General features: G+C 37.6%; 1 protein-coding gene across 2 annotated transcripts in view; it reads left to right on the forward strand.

Moving 5' to 3' along the window:
* Positions 1 to 24635, forward strand: part of plppr1 (phospholipid phosphatase related 1) — a 58512-nt gene that overhangs the window by 19666 nt on the left and 14211 nt on the right. For both annotated transcript variants that reach the window (XM_079365184.1, XM_079365183.1), the window contains exons 2-3: positions 6748 to 6857; positions 16560 to 16748. In XM_079365184.1, the coding sequence (XP_079221310.1) occupies positions 6798 to 6857; positions 16560 to 16748 (249 nt within the window). In that variant the 5' untranslated portion in view covers positions 6748 to 6797. The remainder of the gene's footprint in view (positions 1 to 6747; positions 6858 to 16559; positions 16749 to 24635) is intronic.

Genomic DNA, 24635 nt, shown 5'->3' on the forward strand with positions numbered 1-24635 from the left:
AGGCATCGCTTTACTGCACTTGCATTCATTTATCATACGTGTTATAGCTTCCTCTCCGGTTGGAGAGGAAGGAGCTTTGCACTCGAAATAAAACATGTGTGAAACATGTTTGAGTCTCTAAGCCAAACTTGAATAAGCTGAAGGATGCGCCTTCCTATGTGAACACGCAGCTAAGAACGACAAATCTAGAGGGAGTTTAATAACTCTGTATAGGAACTCATTCCTCCACTGTATATTTACATGGGGTAAATTAGTTTTTTTGTGATATTGCCCGAATGTTGCAGGCTTAGGAAGTATCTATTACGGCTGGGACAATATATACTTCTATTAACTTTTGTGCCGATTCGATTTGTATTGTGATTCTAAAAAACTGCAATACAATTGATACTCCCGATAATTGCAATTTTCTTTTCCTTTTTTAAGCAAAAATGAAGTGAAATCACACAATAGGAAAGAGAATATAAAATCATGATTAATGCTTAGCTCATATGTTTTATCATCGATCCTATTATAAACTCCACTGTAACATCCAGACTATCTATTCCAACAAATTCAATTTCTGTGATCATCGGCTGAGCATGTTACCTGGGCAACAAGTCCCGCCCCAACTAGTATATGATTGGCTGCCTGGAGCAGCAACATTAGCACCTTGCTGTACAACACAGACTGAGATGATCCCGTATTAGCACCCAGGGCTGCTCAATAAACACCAAGCAAACTGTGAACACTCTGAAAAAGTTGCTGGGTGCAGCGGTTGCCTTTGCCGAACCCACATGCTGCTGATTTCACTCTCTGTTTGTTGGGATTATGCTTTGCAAATACATAAAGAGTTAAACTGAACACAGACATGACTTCTCTCAGTTAAGATACAACATTTTCACATAAATAAAACTTTCTCGACAGTAAGGTTCAGTCTGAGAGTGAAGTTGTGGCTTCATTGATAACCTGAAAGTCTGTATTACTGAGAAAACGAGGTGTGCATTGACTGCTCCTTTACACTTTCGGAAGCTTTTTTTTTTTTTTTTTTTTGTATATGGATATGATTATCTGGAGGAAGGAATACATTTCTTAATTGTCCAAGAATGATTGTGATATTTTAATAACTCAGTTTTTTATCCCAGAACTAGTATTTATGACACATTGTTAAGTAAATTATAAATTAAATGATGTGTTTCAACACTTTGTAAAAAGATTGTTTCTTAAGTTAAATTGACTGTGATGCAAGGCAAGTTTTGCATCCATAATACATTAGCATCAAGCTAAAGTTAGACGTTATGAATCACGTTATGTTGATATGAACATCTCTTGAATGCATGTACTCAAACAGCTTCACATCTTTCCCATAAGATAGAAATCACAGTTTGCGCATTCACCTCTTTCCATTTAACTGGCTTGATAAAATGATGGTTTAGTGGTGCAAGCTGCACAAATGATGAATAATTTAATTCTGTTGAGGGTTGTACAAAATGTTTTTAAAAATGGCCCGTAACTTGGAATCTCAGCAGTGTAACAGTGTAAATGTGATTAGTGTAGTCATTACATTTTGGGGGCTTTTATCACATTACAAGCATGACTACTCAGTTTTCCTTGCGGTTGATGTTTCCTAACCTAACTGCCATAGTCTGAAAAGTCATTGAGTCACTGGAGGCAGCTTACAATATTTATGTGAGACAGATCGTGTGGATGTCTAGAAGTGGAGTTTTTTTTACTATTATTCTACTGTGAGCAAGTCAATTGAAGTTGCAGCGTTTTAAGTTGTTGTATAAATGATTTTTTTTCTTTTAAGAATTGGGAGACTATTAATCAACTGAAAAACTCATTTTTGCTCCATCTGACAGCCATCCACCCCTCTAAAGTGTCCTTGAACAGGACAGTGAGTTCCTACCTGCTTCAAAGCAGACATTGATTTAATAGTGTCACTGATCTCATTTTAAGAGGAGGAAAAGTTATTTACTAGATTGTAAAGGTTACACCTTTGTTTGCCTGTCACCTACCTAAATGCTCACATAGATGTTCTAAGAAAAAAAAATGTCAGTGCTGGCTTTTGCAAAAAAAACTGGTGGTGTCTGGTTCATATAGGGACACCAAACGGGCTCTTTTTTGCTGAACCTTGTATAAGAACAAGTGAAAAGCTGGGAGATGGATGGTCAGATTGTTTCCATCTGATGTCGGGTTGATTAGCTTGACTTGAGTGTTAAATGAGATTGGACAGGCACGTAGGGACTGATTAGACCTGCCTGCATGGCTGTCGGCTTGCATTACTGTCCGCTTGGATCCAATGACTCCGTAAGATTGAAGTGTTTGGTTTCTGAGAGAATTTAAAAGTGTTTGGTTCATTCAGTGGAACTTAATTCATACGCAGAAAGGATGCTGTAGTTTGTACTCATGAAACAGCATATTAGTGACTGATGATCTTGTTGCCACTTTCAGTGACATCCTAATCGTGAACAATTAGTGTCATACGCACACAGTCATTGTAAACTCAGTGTTCCATTGACATTTTGCTACATTTAAAGAACTTCATAGCAGACAGAGTTCAGACAGATGTTTTAATGATTCTCAGATTTAAAAGTAAGATGCAAATTTATGGATTAAGTCTCTCAGAGTCAAACAGCTACATCGGGTGAAACCCAACAGGCAAAGAAGCTGTCACTAAAAACAGACTAGATGATTAGAAAGTGAACATTTGGTTTTAACTATTTTCTATGGTGTTTTTTGCTACACCAGGCAATTTAGCTTTTAGATAAATCCAAAAATTCACCTGAACATCATCAAGGACAGCTCAATGTGGACTCCAATAAATACTTTTGAAGAAACCAGTATATCTTAAAAAAAGAGAGACAATTACAGGTAAAGTGTCCTGCAGCTTCTTTTCACGACTCTTGGACTGAAACACTCAATTTTGCAGATTAACATATAACTTTGAAGCGGAGGTTTCTATGATCTTGCAAGTTGACTGTCACAACCTTGATCATACTGTATGGCATTTAGAAACATTTTTAACGTTCCTTTTGTTACGTGCTGTGAATTCAGATCAGGCACAATTGTGCACTTTACACACAGTTTATGTCCATGACATTACAGCACTGTCTTGTTTATTACCATTTTTCTGCAAATTTAGCTCAAGCATAAATGTTCATTTAGATTAGGGCTGGGAGTCTTTGGGTTTTTAACGATTTAATTCAAGTTTAGTTCTTGGGGTCACGATTCGATTCAGCAACGATTTTTGATTCAAAACTATTCTGGATCCGTGGATCCAAGCATAGCCATGTAAGTCCCTTTTTTCTCGCAGTCCGCTAGCTTGTAAATTATGCACACTTAATGATAACGTAACACCACACATGTGTTTTATTACGTACAAGAGGTAGCTGTACTCAGGCCTAGATAATCCTAGACAGTGCGAGAGCAAGCCAGCGTGGAAATGGGACTTTATTACGTTTTTTGCTATTTTTTTGACAAGTACTGCGTGTGCTAACACAAGAAATACACACAAAACTTGTTTTGAGGTTGCAAACCCATATAGCTAGGTAAAATCACACTCGAAATGAAGTCAAACTTATTATCTAATCTAAAGAATCAGGGGGTAAAAAAGCATCAGTTCAAACACATTTTAAAAGTATAGTTTGCAACACTCTACTTTTCTCTCTTTTCTCTACAACTTGGCTTGAATACAAACCTCCTCCCCTCCACATTCCTCTTCACACTCCTCTTTTTATTATTCAGAACTGCACAGAGGGAGAGAGAGCGCTTTAATCAGACACAGCATTAATTTTTAATGAAGAATTAAGTACGATTACAGCCCCATAGCAGATTTATAAGCATTGAATATCAGCAGGGGGTATAGCTTTGCTAAGTTATACCAATAAAACATAAATTACAGAGCAGATACTGGATGTCAGGATTTCCACAACCACTTTAAAAACCTCCCAGATCTACAACCACTGAAACTACAAAATGCATCCTGCTTGCACTGCTCTCTGCAATGTCAAACAATGCTATGAGTGAGTGTCAAACTTGTTCTGTGTCATCCAGGGCTGGAACAGTAAAATAAAAAAGTAATTTTATATTTTACAGTCATCAGGTCTCTCTAATGAGCTAACTCTTTTGAGAAATTGCATGTCGTTGTTGATGACTATATGAGAAGGCATAATGAAATGCATTGAAACAGGAAGACAAAGAAGAACGGAAGCAGCCCCAGATTGTGTGTTTGTGTGAACCTATTTGGGTTTGTGTGAGTGAGGGAGATGAGTTCAAATCAGTGTGGAAGTCAGCTGGTTGCTCTCAGCCACATATAAGTTGGACTGGTTTTTAGTTTACCATTTTTGTCTTTCATTCAAAAATTAGACGTTTAAAAAAATATTCTGTCATGAGAGGGGAACAAGAAGCAAACAGAATTTGTAAAAATGAAGTACATGCAACCATATTTTAATGTAACAGGACAACAGGCTCTCTCTTCAGAGAGCTAGCCTTTAGCTCGAAGGGGGGCAATTGACAGAAATGTGATCAATTAAGTCGTTTACCCAACAAAAGTACCAAACACATTCTGGTTGCAGCATAAAATATATGGGTATCGCCTTTTTTGCACATTTAATGACTTCTAAGCTTTTCGTTACTTTTGTTGGAAAAAAAAAAAGCAACGTGAAAGTATCAACTAGCTTTGAAAGCTTCCTGCGTCAGTAGTTTCAGTTTTAAACTCTTCCTTCCTGTATGCTCCAGTAAAAAGCTGCCTAGCTAGTGATCCTCCAGACCACCCAGTTTAGTGGGATTGTGGGCACAACTGACTGGAAGGGCATTCAAGGTTAGACCCAGAACTCAACAGAAGGATTAAATCTTCAGCTGTTCTGGGAGTTCTTTTGATCTCCCATTGGGAATTTGGAAAAGAGCAAGGTCAAATGAGCTTTTCTGCTTGTCCTTTTATGCCAATGAGACCAAGGATAAATAGCTCAAGTGTGAATGGATCGCTGGTTGGCTCGGGTACAGATTTCTTTTTCTACATACATCTAGAATTTAAAAAAAGGTCACAGAAAAAAGGGACATTCTGCATATCCCAAACATTTTATGAATACCAAAAGCACAAGTACATTCCTAAAAAAAGGTCCCAGCAGTTACTGGCACACATGCCTATAGATTGTGTAAAACCAATTGGTTTCCAAAGTGGACTCATGAGGCCCATAAATGTCGGTCGCCACATTGATTTGCTATCTCAAACTAACTTTCTGTCAACCTATTGCAGGTTAAGAGCTGAGGCTGTGTTGGGCCTGATAGAGCCCGAAATTCAATTCAATTCAAGAAACTTTATTTACCCCCGAGGGGCAATTGAAAGGCACAGAGAATCACCACTGGTTGTCCACAAGAGCAGCGACCTGGTTTTTCTTCACTACATCAGGCTAGAGAAGAGATGTAACAACTACCTGTAATGTTATAAAAAAAAATGAAACAAACCCCAAAATTACTGGTCAATATTATAACAAAATGCTGATCCCAAAACGTACTAACTTTTTGCTGTTATTTCATAATGAGACAGGCCAAATATTGTTTTCCTAATAATCTAACAACTTACATTTTGAGCAAAAAGTTTTGTTTTTGGGCTCAGCATTTTGTTACGCTATCGACCAGTTATTACATTTTGGGTTTTGTTAAGACATTTTTATTACATTTCAGGATGTTGTTACATTTCACCCTCTGACAGGGTGTTAAGCTATGTGACAAACAGCTGCAAACTTGACTGTCAGTCAGTTCAGCCCCCCACCACCTAACCTCACACGTTGGAATAACCCTTAATCTTCCTAAAATCAAAAGGGTTAGGTAATAAAAGATGGGCACCCAGTAGAGTGTGTGCTGAGGGTTGACATATTGATAATGATATATTAGAGCTAAGCCTCCCTGCACACAGCTGCAATGCATCCTTCCTTTCGTCAACTCAGCCATGCCCCTAATTAAGCCTCAGGCTTTACGAATCAAGGCTCTATAAAATCAAATCGCATAAGTTTTAAAATAACTTATCCTCAGTACTGTTGTTTCAATGAAGGTGTAAATAAACTGTTAGAGCTAAGCGAGACAGATGACCTTTTCCCTCTTGCACATAATAGTCTGCTTCCAGCGGGGCTGTATGAAGGTTGTTCTTATTTGAAACAAATGTAATCCTCATAAGAAACATGTGCTGTTTGTTTACCTGATGTACTTCTATGTTCTTAACAAAACATCCCCCTCTCTACGTTCATTCTATAGCCCTACAATCAACACTAGGGAGTGAGAAGGTTGTTGTGTAACACCTTATATAAAAGTCTAACTTTATGGATTATTTTCTTCTGAAATAACAGATTCCAAAAATAAGGAATTTAAAGAGTATTAAATGCTCATGATGTAAATTCTACCGCCAGAGGGCTCTTGATCAAAACAAAAAGCTAACATAGAGGCTGGCAAGGAATTATGGGAGTTCTCTCTCCTAATGAGAACAAACTACGTGAAGATGAATGGGCGCAACAAACCTGAGGAAGAGACTAAGCTTTTAGAATTTGTTCTCAAAACAAAATGTTTTCTGTTATTTGATTTCAGTTGTTAAAGTTCCTATTCCTAAAGCACACATTCATATACCAATGACGATCACATTTAATGTATTGTGAAGCCTCTGTCTTAACGAAAAACAAAACAAAAAAGATTGTTATAATGATTGAAGTGACAAGTGTTGGTGCATTTTAGTGATTTTCAGCTAATGAATGCTAACACTTTCTGTTCCCATCCTTACAGAGTGAGCGGCTGTGATTCTTGAGAGGAGACGTCTCCTGACAGGAGACAAGATGGCGTCCAACAACACCCTGCGCAGCTACTCCATCATACCATGTTTCATCTTTGTAGAGGTAAAGGCTGTGTGCGCATGCATGTGTATGATTGATTATCTGTACTATAATATACAACATGTACATTTCTTTGATATACATTATAATCCAGATGAAAATAAGAAGTTTGTGTGTATGTATTGAAGTGACAGATCTTCATGAGCACATGACCTCTTCATGCTAAAGTTTACTCGGTTAACCAGAGCGTGAAGTTTCGGAATTAGCTTTAAGTGTGTGTGTGAGTGTGAATTAGAACTATGCTGCTCCTCCATATTTAATTACCATGTCAGCTGAAAGCCCTTAATCAGAGAGATGTCTCAGGAGGCCATGCATTACTCTCTCCTCTCGCTCTTTCTCTTTCACACACTTTTTACTCTGAGGGTTCATGCTCCTAACCGTCTCTCTCATCTCACGCCTTCCTCCTGACTGACCTTTTTGTCAGATTATCTGACAACCTTCCTTCATGCTCTTTCATTCCATAAATGAATATATTGTCAGCTTTGTTGGTGAGTCTATCTATACCGTCCAGGATAAGTAAAATGTGGCTATGTTTCCCATCTTCTTCCTCTTCTTAAGGAAGAAAATAGCCTACTTGCTCCACTGCCACAAAAAAATGTTTTTTGTTAGTCACGTTTTGACCAGAGGTCTTCTCGAGGTAATATTTTTTTATTTTTTTCATAAAAAATAAATCAGAAATATACTACTTTTTTTATTTCTCAGTATTTCTAAGTAGCCCTGGAGTTATTGATCAGTCAGATATGAATAACAAAAAAAAAAGTGTTGTTCATAGAGCAAGAGCAAGAAGTAAAATTTGCCTCCAGTGGTGAGATAATTTCTTTTCTAATTTTACGCAATATGCTCTGTTTGACAATTTGATTTTTCACAGTTTAACTTTGCCCTTTAGCACTGCAACCCCATCATGCCGTCTGCTGTAACAGCCCTTTAAGCCATGAAAATCAGATTTTTTTTTAAACACTGCAAGTTTACTGTCAGATATGAGCTATTCTCAGAATGACTTGGAGGCACTGTGCCATCTTGTGAACCAACTTAAGTCAAGAATGGTAATAGGAGGGAGCTTAAATACTGGTGAGGTTTGCAGTATACAGATGGCCTCTGATACATCATCACTGATGTTTCTGGTACGTGATGCACCGTCTAACCCAATTTGTTTGTCAGAAAAAGTCAATTATATATTCGATGATAGGAAATCTCATTTGTGTCATCTCTTTTACTCCCACACAGCCTCTTAATAAGACTCTTAATAAAGATACAAAAACTGTGAATGCATGCGGTTTTCAAGTACCCTTCTGTAATATATTTTATTTTATTGACTGAGACACGTGATTTAGCATCACAAAGTCCTTCATTTCAGTAGAAAGGCCTTCTGTTTCCATCTCTGTTCAGCAATGTGCTCATTTACAGCTTTCAAGTGTCTTGGCTGGAACACAGCACGACACGCTCAGTTGGACATTGCTAATCACAGCTGCGCAATTTGTCTAATTAGGATGTGTAACTCGAGGGGGGTTAATAGGTAAATAATCATTATGTTGGTAACACTCAGAGCCACATGTTGGTGGAAAAGTCTACAATCAGGATGTGTATACAGTTTAGTGGTGCTTGAAATTTGGAACATCTTTTAAAACCACACTACATGTTTATTCAATTAGATCAAAGAACAACAACCACTTATCTCATACTTTAAAATGACTTGTAGATGTTTACATAAGGGATACGGCTTATAATGATTTTAATTTTATGAACATCAGTCTGTACATCAGATGAAGAAAAAGGAAATGTCAGCAGTCATATATCATGAATAGCTTTTAGTGAGATTATAAAGCTGCTCTTTCTAAGAAAACATTGTATGTACCAGTTGACCTGCCCCCTTTCTCTGTGTTTATAAAGGGAAGTGCCGCTTATTTTAAGGCTATGGCCCAGTTTAAGGGCTGCATTCTTTGAAGGCTGATTATGTCACAGCTGTGCATCAAAGGTAAATATGCTCCTTCTTTTACCCAGGCCAACAAAGGATCCACCCGGTGCATCCTAAATGGCCCATCATATCGAAAGATTTGATGTGTGGCATCCAAAAAAAGAATTGAGATTTTTTTGTAAGTAGTTAAAGTCTAACAGTTCTGCATACAGCCCATCATTACAGCATGAGCGAGAGTTAATAAAACAAAACAAAAAACCAACAAAATGGAAGCATAAAAAAAAACATGTATCCAAAGAATTTAAAGTGTTATCAGGAATCAACACATGTATACTGTAGCTATGTATTATTATTGCCACTGTGTTTGTGATGATTGTTAGCTTATTTGTGGAGAATAATAATTAAAGTCTGTTCTGAATGAATTTGCATTTGTAAATAAATGGTTTGGCGGTAATAATCAGTGTATTCTACTTGTGGTGCAGCTATTGATGTTAAGTGTGAGGGCTTATAACATCAAGATAAGAATAGGGACAACATGTGACGCAAATAAGGGATCCTTCATAGACCAGTTTGGTCTACTTGTTCAAACTTGTTCAGTTTGAAAAACACACTTTTACGCCTTTCATGAGCATGCCATTGAGAGTGTGGTGCCCCTCAACCACCTCCCAATGCCTGTAGCCTCCACCATTGGACTGTGCCATCCTAAACACCAAGCCCAGCCACGACTACCTACTGTAAAAGACAAGTAAGCTGTCTTTAATTTCATTACTAAGTGAGTCCCTCTCTTCTGCACAAGCAGCTCTCAAAGGCATCCTATCCATCTCCCAGTCTCCCTTTTCTTCCTCTCTTTGATGTCTCTGTCACATCCACACTTGCTCATTTCTCTCTCCCCTCCTTTCTCTGCTAAGCTCCTTCCCGCCTTCAATCTCCCCCCTCATCTCTTCTAATTTGTCATGGTGTCACAGGAACTCTTCCTTCCATTCACCTTCTTTATCCTTCACTCCATCTGATTGCCTCTCTCTCCCCCATTCCCTCAACCTTTGTTTCCTCTCTCATTTTGTGTCTTCTTCTTACTCACCTCGCCAGTCACGAACCGAGTAAAACAGAGGGTCAAACTACCAGAACAAAGCATCCTGATTGGAGCAGCTCGGTCGTGCAGTTCAATGCCTGAGGGAGTGTGACGAGAAAGATGCTTATTTATGGTGATTTGTTTATGTAGTCATGAAACTTGTTGCTTTTCTTCTATCCATTACTGAGCATGGATGTGATCTTCTTTGCCATCTTCCTTTACTATGTGAGCGACTGTGGAAAGGAAATGGGGACTGGGATGGGAATAATTAAAAGAGGAGGGAAAAGGGCCTAAGATAGTGTGCAACAGGAAGATGGGACCCAAAGGACAAAAAACAAGAGAAGAGATTAGAAGGAAGATGAGAGGGAAAAAAAGTCAGGAAACGAGAGGAATGTTGAAAAAAAGTAGAAATTAATTAAAGAGAGGTGAGGTGTTTTGCATTCCCATAGATGAGATTATATAATACCCACAGCCCCAGGCTTTCATTAATCTTTCATTACTTGTTCAGACTTCATATGCTAAACATAAACCTGGCTTTTTGTGAATGTTTGGGAGGGGCCTAAAACCAACCTGCAACAGGATGAAAAGAAATTAACAAATCCCTTGACCGTTGGGGTAAATTCTTCTGTCAACCATTAGAGAAAATGTAACTCTTTTATCTTATGAAATCTACCAGTGTGGTGTCATAATGTTCCTGGCTGTCATCATATCAAAACAAAAAAAACAATCCCATAGAGACTGGTCGTTTTTGATGTTGCTCTGCCTCTCTGTTGGGTACCCTGACGCAATATGATTTCAACTTGGGGATTTATAAAGAGGGGCTTTTATCTTGGGAATAGCATGTTAAATTTAGCTCTGGAACACAGAAGCACATTCTAATTAAACCTGATTTTTATATTGAAGTGTTGGCAGAACACATGCCTGCAATCTCCACTGAAACGACAGGTACGTGTGTTGCATCTATGTATATGTTAATCCATGATTTAAGAAAATCACACATTCTTCTTAAATGAACTGTTTTTGGGTCAGTACCAAAAATATTTTATTTAAACCTGAATCAATTTGTTAGTGGGGAAATATCCAACACACTTGTTCCTCTAAGTCGGATAACTTACTATAACATAAACATTAAGAGGTTCTGTCTGTATGAAAATATGTTAAGTTGCAATTTTGAACAGCATAACTACAAGAACTTTGAACAAAGCTTCTGTTTTACTTCACCTAGTGTGGTGCAAAACTGATCAAATTGCTAAACATTTATAGATTTGGGCCAGAAACGTTTAAAGGAGGAATCCACAACAGTCAGAGCCAATAGAACTTGGATGACCCGCTGATACCCCTATGGCTTAAAATGCAGTGTGACATTTCAATGAACCAAAAAATCTCTCAAAAAAATACGTTTTTGTACAGTAGCTGGGTCAGGCTTTTCAATGCATTTGAAGCATATAACTGGTTTATAATATCCGCTTAGAAAGATTATGAATGAAAACGATTATGTCTTGCTTCAGGGCTCATATTCCCATTTAAGGAAGTGATGATTTATCAATACAGTGTAGGATACATGTTCCTGACGTCCCTGTCACCTTAAAACAGAAGTGCAACATTAAGGTCTAAATCCGGGCAAGCCAGACGAAGATGCCAGAATCTGTCAGTCTTTTCTTCTAGTTTACTAACACAGCTTGACAGGGAAATGAAAATGTAGGACTTGGTGTTGGATTATATAACATTGTTCTGGTTGTTTTTATGGTGTGAAGGAGGAGATGTGTGTTGACTGACAGTAAAAAGACTTTGGAGTGAAGGAAAGAAAAAAGATAGTATTTGGAGGGTTGGAGGAGGAGAATGATGGGTAAAAATTTAATTAGGTGTTGATTTATAAGCTGAAGAAATATTTTCAACCCTTCAAAAGTGTATATTATGAAGTTGTTTCATATCCACAAGAAAAGCAAAATAAAGTTCAGTTATATGACTTTTTTCTCGACATTATCGATTGTGACTTTATGCTTGAAAAGGCCACTTTGGTCACATGAATATACGCAGAGTCAGATGTAAAAAGTAGGACAACATCTTATTATGGTTTGGTCACATTTCCTTGCCTTAGGCATGACAGGCTTCCAATGGCAATAGTTTTTATCCCTACAAAAAAAGATAATGTATGTTTTTAAAGTTGGACTTTATTATGTGACTTCTGCCTTTTAGGTAGCCACTTAGGTAGGTCTCAGGTACTGTATGTGCCAAGACAGTAGCCTAGTGTTCATCGTCAGCCTTACTCAACAACATCAGTTATACTGCATAATATTTCTGTGGTTGCAAACACTAGCTGATATGAGTCTGGTGTGCTGCTTTCACCCATCCGATACTCTTGACAAAGTTAATGGTCTCACTCTGGCCTTGACTGAAATGTAAGGAATCTTTAAGGCAGTACAAATGTGATTTATGGTTCAACTCTTATGTTAAGCATCCAGCACACCCTGTGCATCCAGTAGACAGAGCTTATATATTAGTTGTTTTTCCATCCACCCTGTGAATGTAGGTCAGCTACATCAAACAAATGGTTTCTTTTCTTGCTCTTTTTAGTTCTGTACTGCTCTTTCTACCCCGTTGAATAAAACATCTGCCTCTTTAGATACTTAATACTATGTTCTATACCTGTGGTTCCCAACCTTTTTTTGGCCTGTGACACCACTTTGACTTCACAAAACTCTGGCAACCCCAAAAATCCAAAACACATCCCACTATTTGGTAACAATTCATTTGTTTTTGGTCATGTAGTAAACCTCAATTTTAGATCACTTTAGGCTTTTTGGGTGTATGAAACAATGCCTGCAAGCCAGTTCAGACAGTCAACTCAAGCTGCACTGATTCCACACTTGACATGCCTCATTCTCAAAAAACACCTGACAGCCCCTCCGTCCACTGAGCTATCCATTTAAGCTGCAAGATTTCCATTCTCTCTCTCGGTCTGTTCTTTTCCTCTGCCAGCTCTGACCTGTTCCAGTGCTCAGCATCCACCTGTAGGCTCCTACTGGGGGGTTAAAGCTATGCTCCCATCACTCCTGAAGTTTCTGCATGTAAACTAATAATAATTTAAAAATGTATTCAATATATTTTAAAATACAATATATTTTTTATTTATCAATTAATATACATTTCAGGCAACCCATTGTGATCCCACATGGGGGTCCACTATGCTCATTGCATACCTGCTTGTTTCTAACTCTGAGGAAGTTTTTCCGTGTGTTGTTTCAGCTTTAATTGAAAAGCACTGGTTGTAGCTGTTATGTAATGTAACAAAAACAGTTTAGTATTATTAGACATAGAACATTTTAAGTAGTTGATTTAGAAATGGCAACTGTATAAAATGATTTCAGTCTCATACTCCTTTGATGTGATATAATATTCCAAAAGGTGCTGAGAAGTGTGTCTTGTTAAAAACCAACAGAAGTAGATTTGCAGCATAAGAATGGCCAAGGATGTAGGGGAAAAAAGGAGAATCATGCCCTCCAAGCAAGAAGGATAATGGTGTGCTGCAGTTACTTTGTATTACCATTTTTACGACAGCCAGTCTCCTCAGTCTGGCCTTCACACAGCTAATGCAGCGTGACACTGGCTGTGGAGTGAATATAATGGAGCCACAAGTTATGCTTTACTGTGAAAGGGACACTTGTCCAGTTGTTAAACTGCCACACAATGCAACCTCATACAGAAATCACAGAAATAGCTTCCAGCCTCCAGAGTTTCACTGCACCAAAGTTTTTCTTTTAATATTTATTATTGAATAGTGTTGTTTGGCAGAACTCTTTTAAAGTTTGTTGACTGCAGGTGAGACAAAAGAAGAGAGGTAAGATCAGGCCATACAAGTTATTTGTGTCCCTCATTGCCAGTTCTGGTAATTTGCCTCTGCCTGATGACTTCTATTATGCCTACCTCACTACAGTAGTTATGTATAGATTTTTATGATTTATAGTTTGTAGGAGAATAATCTGTGTGTGTGTGTGTGTGTGTGTGTGTGTGTGTGTGTGTGTGTGTGTGTGTGTGTGTGTGTGTGTGTGTGTGTGTGTGTGTGTGTGTGTGTGTGTGTGTGTGTGTGTGTGTGTGTGTGTGTCTGTGTGTGTGTGTGTGGAGTGGGAGGAGAGAATATAAATCAAAGATATCTAAGAGAATTACTAGAGATGACGAAGAAAATATTTGATTACATTTTGATCTTTTTAACTTGACCAATGTTTTATAGTCACAACATTTACTATTTAGGCTGCTCAATGAACACATACCTAATTGATGTTTTCCTAAGCTTCAGGCAAACTTTATTTCCAAATGCTAATAAATTCTCAAGGTCAAATTAAATTAATTTAATTTAGTTTTAATAACAAACTTCACAACATGTATTTTGGTGTACATCTCTTTTTAAACTGCCCTTCACAGGTATTTACTCGTAATGACAGCTAAAGCTTTGTGATCCCAGGTATTACATGGCATTTGTGCAAGCGGTAGAATTAGCATATTTTTTAGAGAAGACGTGCATAATGTTTGAGCAGATTATCCTGCTGGAACTTGTTGTTTGTGGAAGAACATGAAATCATGATATTACCCCATGCCTGTCTTGAAAAAAAGGTGCTTTAAGATTAAGAAGCTAGGGAATTATTTTAAGACTTACTGAAACACACATTTTATACGTTATATGCCTTAAGTTTGGAGTGTGACCATTGACCATCATGTGGGAAGGGAGTGTATGATTTCTAGAAGCAGCACAGATACGAATGTAGGCAAACTGTGAAAAAAAATGTTCTCCCTAGCATGGTCCATCTGTGTTAATTGTATAAAAGAAAAATATTGCTAAGAAGCATAGTGTAATTTAAACAGTTGGCACAAACACACACACACACACACACACACACACACACCAACACCCAGACACACACACCTGGACATCTCCTCATGACCATCTGTCACTCGGCAGGATCTGCCAACTTTTCTCTCCTGTCCTCAGTAAACACCGTTGCTTTTTTGCCATCTCTGTCTGAAGCTCATCAGACATATTGTCCAGAGTGGTTCAAGTACTCTCCATTTGCATATAAATATATGTATACAATTTATTTGTATTACGCCATACTGACCTTTGATTGAAACTAATATTCAGTATACCTGTAGTGCGGTGTTAGACTGAGTATAAGAGTTGTAATTATTTGTAGTAACATAGTAAATCATCCACGGGGCGAGTGTTGCTATTGCTTGCAAGAAGCTGATTATAAACACTATTATCCCCCTGCACAGTGAGTCAACATTTGTTATTTTAATGTGTCCGTCATAGATTGTTTTGCCAGGTTGGAATTTTTAACAACCTCATTCATCTTAATTAAAGTTCCACTTTTTTGCCATCCCCCCCCCTCAAAAAAAGGGTCACCAAACAAAATGGAATGTTCTTAGATTTGTTCTAGTTGTGAATATTTAGCTCGTTTGCAAATTCAGAGTCACAAATTTTTGGTTGACCGGATTTGCAGGCTGGATATTTTTTTTTTGTATCCAATTAGACGTGGATTTTTGTTTGTTTGTTTTTTATAAGTGTTAATCACTGTTAAGTGGAAATTTGATATCCTTATCCTTGGTTTGTCTCCTGATGTCATGCAGACTATTCTGCTGTAGCATAGTGACATCTAGTGTTGGGTAGAACTATTACAAATGGCCATTGTTAAAAATCAGTAACCATTCATACTACGGATAAAACTCTTATACAACGTTTAGAAATATTATGCAGTTTGTCATATCCAGCCACTAAATCTCAAGTGATAATCAGACATGCGTCCCTGTATGCATATGTTTTTCTCATTCTTGATCTTTTACTATAAAACTGATAAAGACTGATGTTCTTGTACTTTTCCTTTTCCTGGATTTACAAAATAAAGCTGATTAGCTGTTTCTAAACGTAGCATGCAAAATTATTTACATTTACCTTTCGTGCCTTTGCATGACGAAGATTTCCTGAACAACAAATGACGTTGTAGGGCTTTTCTTCCAGCTGGAAGCCTTTCTAGAACCCCATCACTTCCTTTTTTTTTTTTTTTTAAACCCAGTCACAGTTCCAGCTACAGAGGAAGCATATTAGTGGCAGAATTATACAAATGAAGATAATTTATAGAAACCAAATGAAAAGCCTCCTTTCACAGTGTCTTACATTTTATATTCTAGAGTTGGTTTCTTATCAGTGACTAAGGATAGCACATACATATATATTTATAAAAAAAAATCGCCTGCAGCCAATTCTGGATAGAGAGCGAAAGGAGGCCAGAGACAAAAGACGATGTTAGAGGGATAAAAGGATGAGGGGGTGAGGGAGGAGAGGAGGTGGTAAGTGATGGTGATGGTGGGGTGCTTGTACATGACAAGTGTGCATGAAATAGAAAGAGAGAGAGAGAGAGAGAGAGAGAGAGAGAGAGAGAGAGAGAGAGGAAAAGAGAAGATTTTACAGGATTTATGTGGTTGTTTTGTGTTGAAACCTGGTACCGCTTAGATAGAACTAGAGTGATGTTAAGGAAACAGCCAAGGAGCAAGTCCCTTAAATAAATAGCACTGAAAACTCACTCTTGCAGGACAACATTCAGCACACTGGATTTATATCTAACAAGTCCCCTTTTCCCCTACTTCTTTTCTTTTTTTTCTCCTTCTTCCTCCTCTCCTACTTTATTTCCACTTCCTCTCTTGCTCTATCTTCTCCGACATGTTTTTCTTCCAGCTTGTCATCATGTCCGGCACGGTGTTGTTGGCCTACTACATGGAGTGCACGGATCTGTTCAGCGTCCATGTTCAAGGATTCTTCTGTAATGATGCTGAGCTCATGAAGCCGTATCCTGGCACAGAGGAGTCCAGCTTCATCCCTCCTCTTATCCTCTACTGCGTGGTTGCTGCTGCTCCAACTGCTGTCGTGAGTAAAAGCATGTTTGATCTGTATTTCTCCATAGTTTACTTGCCAACTTCTGAAACATTTGTCACATTTACTTGAGCGTAAGCAACAATAATTACATGTTGAGTACATTAGCTCATTTAGGCTCTGCCAGCATTATTATTTCATGTTTATTAGTAAACCATACCATACTTACCATTTAAAATTTTTAAAAAAAAATCCCATTAATAACATTTTTGAAGAAAGACAAACATTTAAACTGTCAAAACCCCATCTCACTCTTATAGTGACGACAAGCTTCATTTGGAATTAAAATCTGTATTTTTACTGGACAAAACATGACCTACTTCTGTGACACTATCTGTAAGTGCACATTGGTTTCTTCAGTGTTGTATTATGCAAGGGAAATTGTGGAGTTTTTATTTTCGACCCATGGATGCTGTCTAAAAAGCAGATGTAAGTTGTTCTGTGTCGATAACACACAACGACGGTGTTGTGCAAACAAAGAGTGCAATGAGCATAATGTCAGCATTATTATTTTTTTCAACAATACTATACATATTTTTTATGACATTGGTATTGGAGGACACTCTTTTTCAGCCAATACTTACTTACTTACTTATGCCTAAGTGTTATCATCAGGATCAGGATGTAGGAAAGGTTTCTTAATATCTCAAAAACATTGATAAATAGGTTAAACAAGCAGACTTTACATTTAACTATGCATCTTGCACTGAGAAGTGACTGATGCAAAGTGCTCCTCGGAGACCCATACGTTTTCACATGATAATAATGTTGTATGTGATTTCATGGTCTTACCTGGTTCTGGACACTAAAGGTGTCTTAACTTTAAATATGACTACTGGCAGCACCTCTCTGATGTCCTGTTCAAACAAAGAGGAGAGAAACACTATTTGAAACACAAAACTCCTTAATTTTGCGTTTTAACAAGTTGCTTATATCTTAGTTTTTTTTTTTTTTTATGCAGCCGTAAAATATTTAAAGAAAAAAAAAATGTGCACCTTTTTTACAATCTTTGAAACTTACTCAATGCACAGATTTTTATAGCCACAATATAGTGAAATAAATTACAACAAGACACCAAGTAGTTTGCAACAGAATCAATGTGTTCCTTTGTCATTGGTGATGTACTAGATCTGATTAAATTATCACAGCAACTTCTCCTACTAAACAGCATTTTATCAACTGTAAGATTTTAAATTTACCTCAAATTCCAATTTTTGGCATTTTTCATGCACTTTAATGTAAACAGTTTTTCACTGTTAAACATCCAGCTTCAGGAGCAGTGTATGTTGTCTGAACATTATGAACACAAGCTGTTAACTTGTAGAGCTAAGTTGGTTAACTTGTAAATCTGAAAGAAAGGTGTAGATGCATGATTGGCGAGAAGTATATAGAGGTACATACAGTATGCGTTGTTTATGTTCTCACAGTAATAGCAACGGTCTGCCACAAGGTGTCAGTTTAGCTCTATATTTATTATTCCTATCAAAGTATTATCAAAGCAGAGCAGCCACCATATGACTTTGGACCCCTGGGTCAGTTTATCATTTAACCCATTTTAAGTATTCTACTGACACATTCTGAAGGAATGTTTTCACGTGTGTTTGATAAAATACATTATTATGTCACATTTCAAATGGACCATAAATATGGACAAAAGTCATTCCAGAAACAAAAGATACAGTCTTGATCAGCTTTAAGATTATTTATGATCAGTCACAATTCAATTCAATTAGTTGTTGCAAACTTAAATCACAAATAATGCATAAACAAAAAGCTTAAATGAGACGTACCACAGTCGTGCATCACACTAGTGTTGGTTTTGGGATTATTTGAGATAACCAATTCTACACATCAGCTGTTTGACTTCAAGTTATAATATGTAGAATTTGGTTGATAATGTTCACATAAAATATGTAGAATTATTAAAAATGGACGAAACCCATGTGTTAAGTTTCTAGCTGTCTCCAGTGTATGAATTCAATGAAGAAATAGCAGAACAGATTATGGATTATTTTATGGTTTATTCCAGCCGAGGTCAGATAATCAAAACAACAAACATTGACAATTTTGCTAGCTGACAAAGTTTCCTGTTTGATAAACTTCCTTATGTGCTTATGTGCTTATGTGCTCTTGAAAGGTACATCCCACATATTCTTTTTCACTTTGGGTACATCTGTATAAGGCTTAAAGAAGACATCACCTTGACTCGTAAATGTCAAACATACATTTCATTTCTTAACAAACCATCTCAGACAGCTAGCTCTTTCCCAATACCAGCCTTACTCTGCTTCCGTGAGATATTTTACCCAGATATTATTACAGTTACTTAAACCTAGAATCAGTTATTTTTAGATGGTATACAAATTTAATTGATATATATTGACAGAGTTAACAAGCTGAACAAGTTCATTGAAATTGTACTAACACCATGTTATAAATATTTTATTGTTGTGTTCTTGCACTTTGTCAAATATTTCCAACAGTTATCAAAGCCAGAGAAATCCGTCATTTTATAGTTGTTACAGTCTGTGTCTTGTCGGCAGTCTCCATAAGGAAGCGTTGATCGTTGCCAAGGAAATACAGGATGTTACGTCAAAGAACGCTACATAAGCTAGCAGGAGCTGCTACTAAAAGCTGCCAGATTGTTACTGTGTGTGCTGCTTTGACAAATTCGACATGTAAATTGTATTTCTCAAGTCCGTGTTGTCCGTTCGTATTGATTACGTTCAACACAGAGTTCATTTCACCGGGGGGAGTAGCAGAGAAAATGTTCCTATGATTCGCTGCTAGCGTCCTCGTTTGTTATTGTTTTGATTGAGAGCCCCTGGCGGTGGATTTTACATACTGTGCGTTCGAGTGACCATCATTTATGGAGTAATGTGTTAAACTGTAAATTCTGCAACAAACAAATCGACTATAATGCCAGTGTTATGAAAAATACTGCAATTTTGAAGTCAGTGATTTGTTTTGTATTTAAATATCCAAAAATAAATACAGTTAACCAAAAATTATCAGATAGAATCCTTTTTGTTCATATCTTTTTTTTTTTCTCAATTAATTTAAGCAACCTTTTTGTAAGAACAGCATTTTTTCTCCGATAAACATACCCATCTAATGCACAACTATATATGTACTGTATGTCAAGTGTACTGAATCCACACATAATAAGCCAGGTTAATATACTATGTGTAGTTGTAGTGTGAGTCTCATTTATCCATGTCATAATAACGTGATGTCATTACAGAATTTAGAGTTTGAAAATAGCACACATCACGTCAAGTCAACTTCTTTCTAAATTGCAAATTTTATAGTCAATGAGTTTCAAGCGGCATGAAGTGAGTGCTGTGAACAGGCTTGTATAACCCATATTCAGACATCTTTGTTTTCTCTCAGAATTTCAAGAGGCACTTAATCAGGGATGTGATTGACAAAGACGTATTATTCCAGGGCACATGCTACCATTTTATTGGTAATGAGATATTGCTGTTCTGCTGCCTCTTTGTGTATCCAGTTTTTCAGTGTTTATTATCTGGGACATTTTGTTCCTCAATTTCAGTCTCTGAGCATTGAGTGCTGGCATGTGATGCTTAAATAAAATGTGATTTTATAGTGGCTTTCACTGATCAAATGAAAGGTAATGGAGGTCCCCAGTTTCCTCTCTGTAAAGCTAATTTTGTGCAGCATCATCACCAGGCCTTAGTGTTGAAAATATTTTCTTACATACTCTAATATACGTACACAAGAGAGCAATATGAACTGTAACCTGAAGAATGCTCTGATTAGCAAAGGAATTGGAAAGACAATAGTATTATGGTTACAGTTTTGACAGGCTTCTGCACTGATAACCTTAAAAAAAGAGAGGAGGACAGGTTATTTATCTTTATTTGGGGTGGATTATAGTTACCTGTCTGTTATGACTTCAAAGGATCATTTTCTATTAATTTGTATTTGACCAGGGAAAACATTTAAGGCTACTAATCTTTTGATGACAGGCAGCAGTACCCTTAAACTTAATTTGTTTCAGACAAATAATAAGCAGCCATCTATACAACATTTACAATTACATAATTATAAAACATTCCAATACACAAAATAACAAATTCAAACAGTAAATATTTTTCAAGATTGCCCAAAACAAAAATATTTCAGGGAGAACATCTGCAGCCAGATGTAATGTAATTTATCATCCTCTGAAAAGCATCAAATGAGACCAACTTGTTTCTGGATGAGTGAGGGCTAAAGTCTCTTGTGCTTTTCTGAACAAAACGGTACAAATATATATATATATATTTATATATATTTGTACCGTGATCTTTTCAGTAGTGTTCAAGGAGAGAGGATTATATTTTCCGAAATGCAGAAAAAACTGGACCAAAAAAAACCAAAAAAAAAACACGACGAAGGAATCAGCAGTAAGTGGTGAACCCCAGAGTTCTGTGTTAGACAGTGTCCAGTTTGTATGTTGTAAGACAGGGAGTGCATGTATAAAAAATCCCCATCCATCCACCTTTCACAAATGGAAGTGGCAGCAACTACTCTTTTTTACAGGCAGAATTTAAGTCTAACATAAAAAAGGAAGGCTTGGTGGTTTTATTTTGTCTGTAATTAAACACATTTTAAAAGATAAATATTTTGTTGAAAAGTGTTGCAGCAAATTGTAAGTGTTAAGCTTGGTCTAGAGTGTTACAGTGGTTGTCAGGGTGAAAATCAACACTCAACAATTTTTTTATGTAAAGAATTAACATGAGTGGCCCAAGGACTGACCCTCTGAGGCACACCTAAAAGCTGGTTCACACGGCAGGATTTTAAGATTGTCGGCTGAGTTCCAAAACTTTAGAGACCATACACATGGCGATAAATAATCAGAGGTTTTACAGTTTCGTTCGGACAGTGTGTGGTGTGCGGCCACACGGCAACATCAACACACCACACACGACCGATTTCACTCGTGAACGTCCCCCGATTAAATGGAAAATCTTGCAAAACCTCTCGAGATCAAATGTGATTCCATTAACAAACGGGCGAAGAGGATGCAATAGGGTTTGTTTGTGCTGTGTTTTTATCTGGAAAAAAAAACACGTTTTAAAAAGAGGCGTCGGTCACAGAGTGGAGACAACGGGAGCATGAGCTATACTTGCTACATGATGATATGAAGGTGAGTAGTTGTTGTTTTGCTACCGGTGTTTCCTCGCAACTACGTCACCTCGCTTTCTGATTGGCTACGCGTCACAGTCAACAAGCTCATGCAGGTTTTTCCCTCTGGGGACACCACACATGATGAGAGATCGGGCCAAAACAATCCAACATGTTGAATGTCCCCGATTTGAGATCGGAGCAGTCCCGACATTCTTGCGACCAGACGAGAGCAGTCTCAACACACCACACATGGCAGGATAATCTTATAAGATTATTTTATGATGATCGGGGCGTCTTTAAGATTATCGGAAGGGGAGAGTCGGGGCCAAAATCGGCGTAATTATCCTGCCGTGTGAACCAGGCTTTACTGTGAGTATGAGTGAATGAGAAGTGCAGTCCTCTACCTGCACACACCAGCTCTAATATGTAAGGCCGTTGTTAAGCCAGTTAACCTTTTGTTTGGCGTTTATTGTTACAAAATAAAACTAACAATTCCTTTTTGATTATCTCTTCCTTTATCCCACTTCTTCTTGATCGCATACAAATATTTCCTTTATTTTCCGTCTCTTTCCTCTCTCTGATTGGTCCTAAATTTGGCCTTTGTATTTCACAGTCTAGTCATCTGTATGCTATTACAAACTTTTATAGTGCCCTTTGAGAGTGCTGTGTCAGGTGTTTAAGCTGTGCTTGACACTCTGCACTCTTGACACTGTATTGCTCCATCAACATGAGTCATAAAGCAGAGAAGCAGCCAATACAAATGAATGATGATAGTTAGTTTTTTGGCCAATTAACAGAAAGGCAGTCAATTATGCAGATCTTTCCACATGGCTGGAACAATGGGAGGCTGTAGAGGTTGGACAGGTTAAACTTTACTGTATATGTAAACCTCCTTAGCCATGGAAAGGCCTCAGGAACTTATTCAGTTTTTCTCAGAGCCTAGATCAGTGTAGAAGGGTTGTGTTCCTGTCAAGTGTCAATCTAACAGAAACAGACTTATGTTAAATACCAAGTACCACCTTGACCCTGTAGAAGGTTATCAGAATAAACTCTCTACAGGCAGAGATCTATCAGAGGCAGACTGTTTGGAATTAATATTCAGCTTGCTATTCCAATGCATTTTATCCATACCAATTTTGCTCCTTGATGGCTTATATGCCTTCCTTTTAATGCGTCTTGGTAGCAATTCTGAAACTGATTGGTTCATTAAGACAACATTTAAGTGTCATTAATTAATTAATTTTTTTCCCCACTTCAAGAGGGCTTAAAAAGCTTGAGATGTAACAGCTTTAGATATTGTTTCATTTGTGTGCTGTGTCTGGCCTACTAATGAGGGCAATTTCAAGATTCAGCATTGTGTTTTTAACTGTGTTTTAAGGGATACTTCACTCTGTGAAACATGAATCTGTATTAACATTGGGTCTTATATTTAGTAGAAATGTGATACTATTTTTAAAGTTTGTGCCTTCTTGACCGAGAAAAGGCAGAAAGTGTCTTTTTGGCTCTTGTGGTTGAAAGACAACAACTCCTAGAATGCACAGAGCTGCAGGCCATGCTGAAGTACAGTATGATTGAGTGTAAAATACACATGAACCACCTGCTCAAGGGGGTTTTGCGTTTTGTTCATGATGACATACTTTGTATTCGTGCAAGTATTGCACATCAACTTTTTGCTCAAATATAACTTTTGACAATAACATTTCTCAATGTTAGGAATTTTCGGAATTTGGAAACTTGGGCCACCCAAGCAGCACCTAAATGCAGCATTATATACAGACATTTACTACAACACATACAGATGTTTCCTCAACTGATTCTGAGATTTCTTCCAAAAGGATTGGTATCATGAATTCAAGGCAGAAAATGGACTCTGTGTCTGTTCCATAGGCAAACAGTGACAGTGAAATCACCAACAACACAAGTCTGCCCCTGCTCCTTATTCTAACAGACCTTCCTGTCATCAGCAGCCAGCTCGCTGCTATGTTGCAGCTCGTAGAAAGAGCCAAAAACAAAGCACCTTCATCCATAACAGTTTGAAGTTGAAACATACTTTTTTCACCATTCTCGGTTCTTATCAGCGCTCTCCATCGAGTCTGTTAGCGTAGCTTTCAAGCAATATGATGGACGTTAAGTTTTAATTCTGGGAGTGAAGTCCCGCCCAGTGATCTGTAATAGGTATGTAGCTTCAGTGGTGGAAAATATAAGGAACTAGCAATGTAGTTTCACCCCTGCTAATTAAGACAGCCTCCAATGACCATTATGATTTTTGCGTCATTTGAGGCTCCTTTCCAGAAAAGAAATAAGGAGCTTTCCCATCTCTGGGGAAAATGAGGGCGGGATGCATGGCCATTCAAAAATACTGCCAGGTCTCTAATAATATAAAGCTTAAATGGGTGAAGTATCCCTTCAGGTCTTCAATGACTCCAAAGGGAGATATTTGGCTATTTAGTTTAGTAATGATCCACTGTATGCAGCAGGTATACACTGTTATGGGTATACTTAAAGTGGGTTTATCAGAGCTTATAAGCGTGGAATAGCTGCATGCTGGCTCCTTAAAAAGAGTGAAAGCAGTGAGAGTGAACTGTAGGGTCTGGCCAAAACAATGTGCTGAAGGATGCTAAAAAACCTCCATATACCAGTTAGTTACTTAAATAATTAGTGACTGGTATGCTGGTGGCGCAGTGGTTAGTGCGCGTGACCCCATATATGGAGGCTATAGTCCTCAATGCTGGCGGCCCGGGTTCG

Source organism: Symphodus melops (genome assembly GCF_947650265.1).
Source record: "Symphodus melops genome assembly, chromosome: 16".
NCBI classification, from domain to species: Eukaryota; Metazoa; Chordata; class Actinopteri; order Labriformes; family Labridae; genus Symphodus; species Symphodus melops.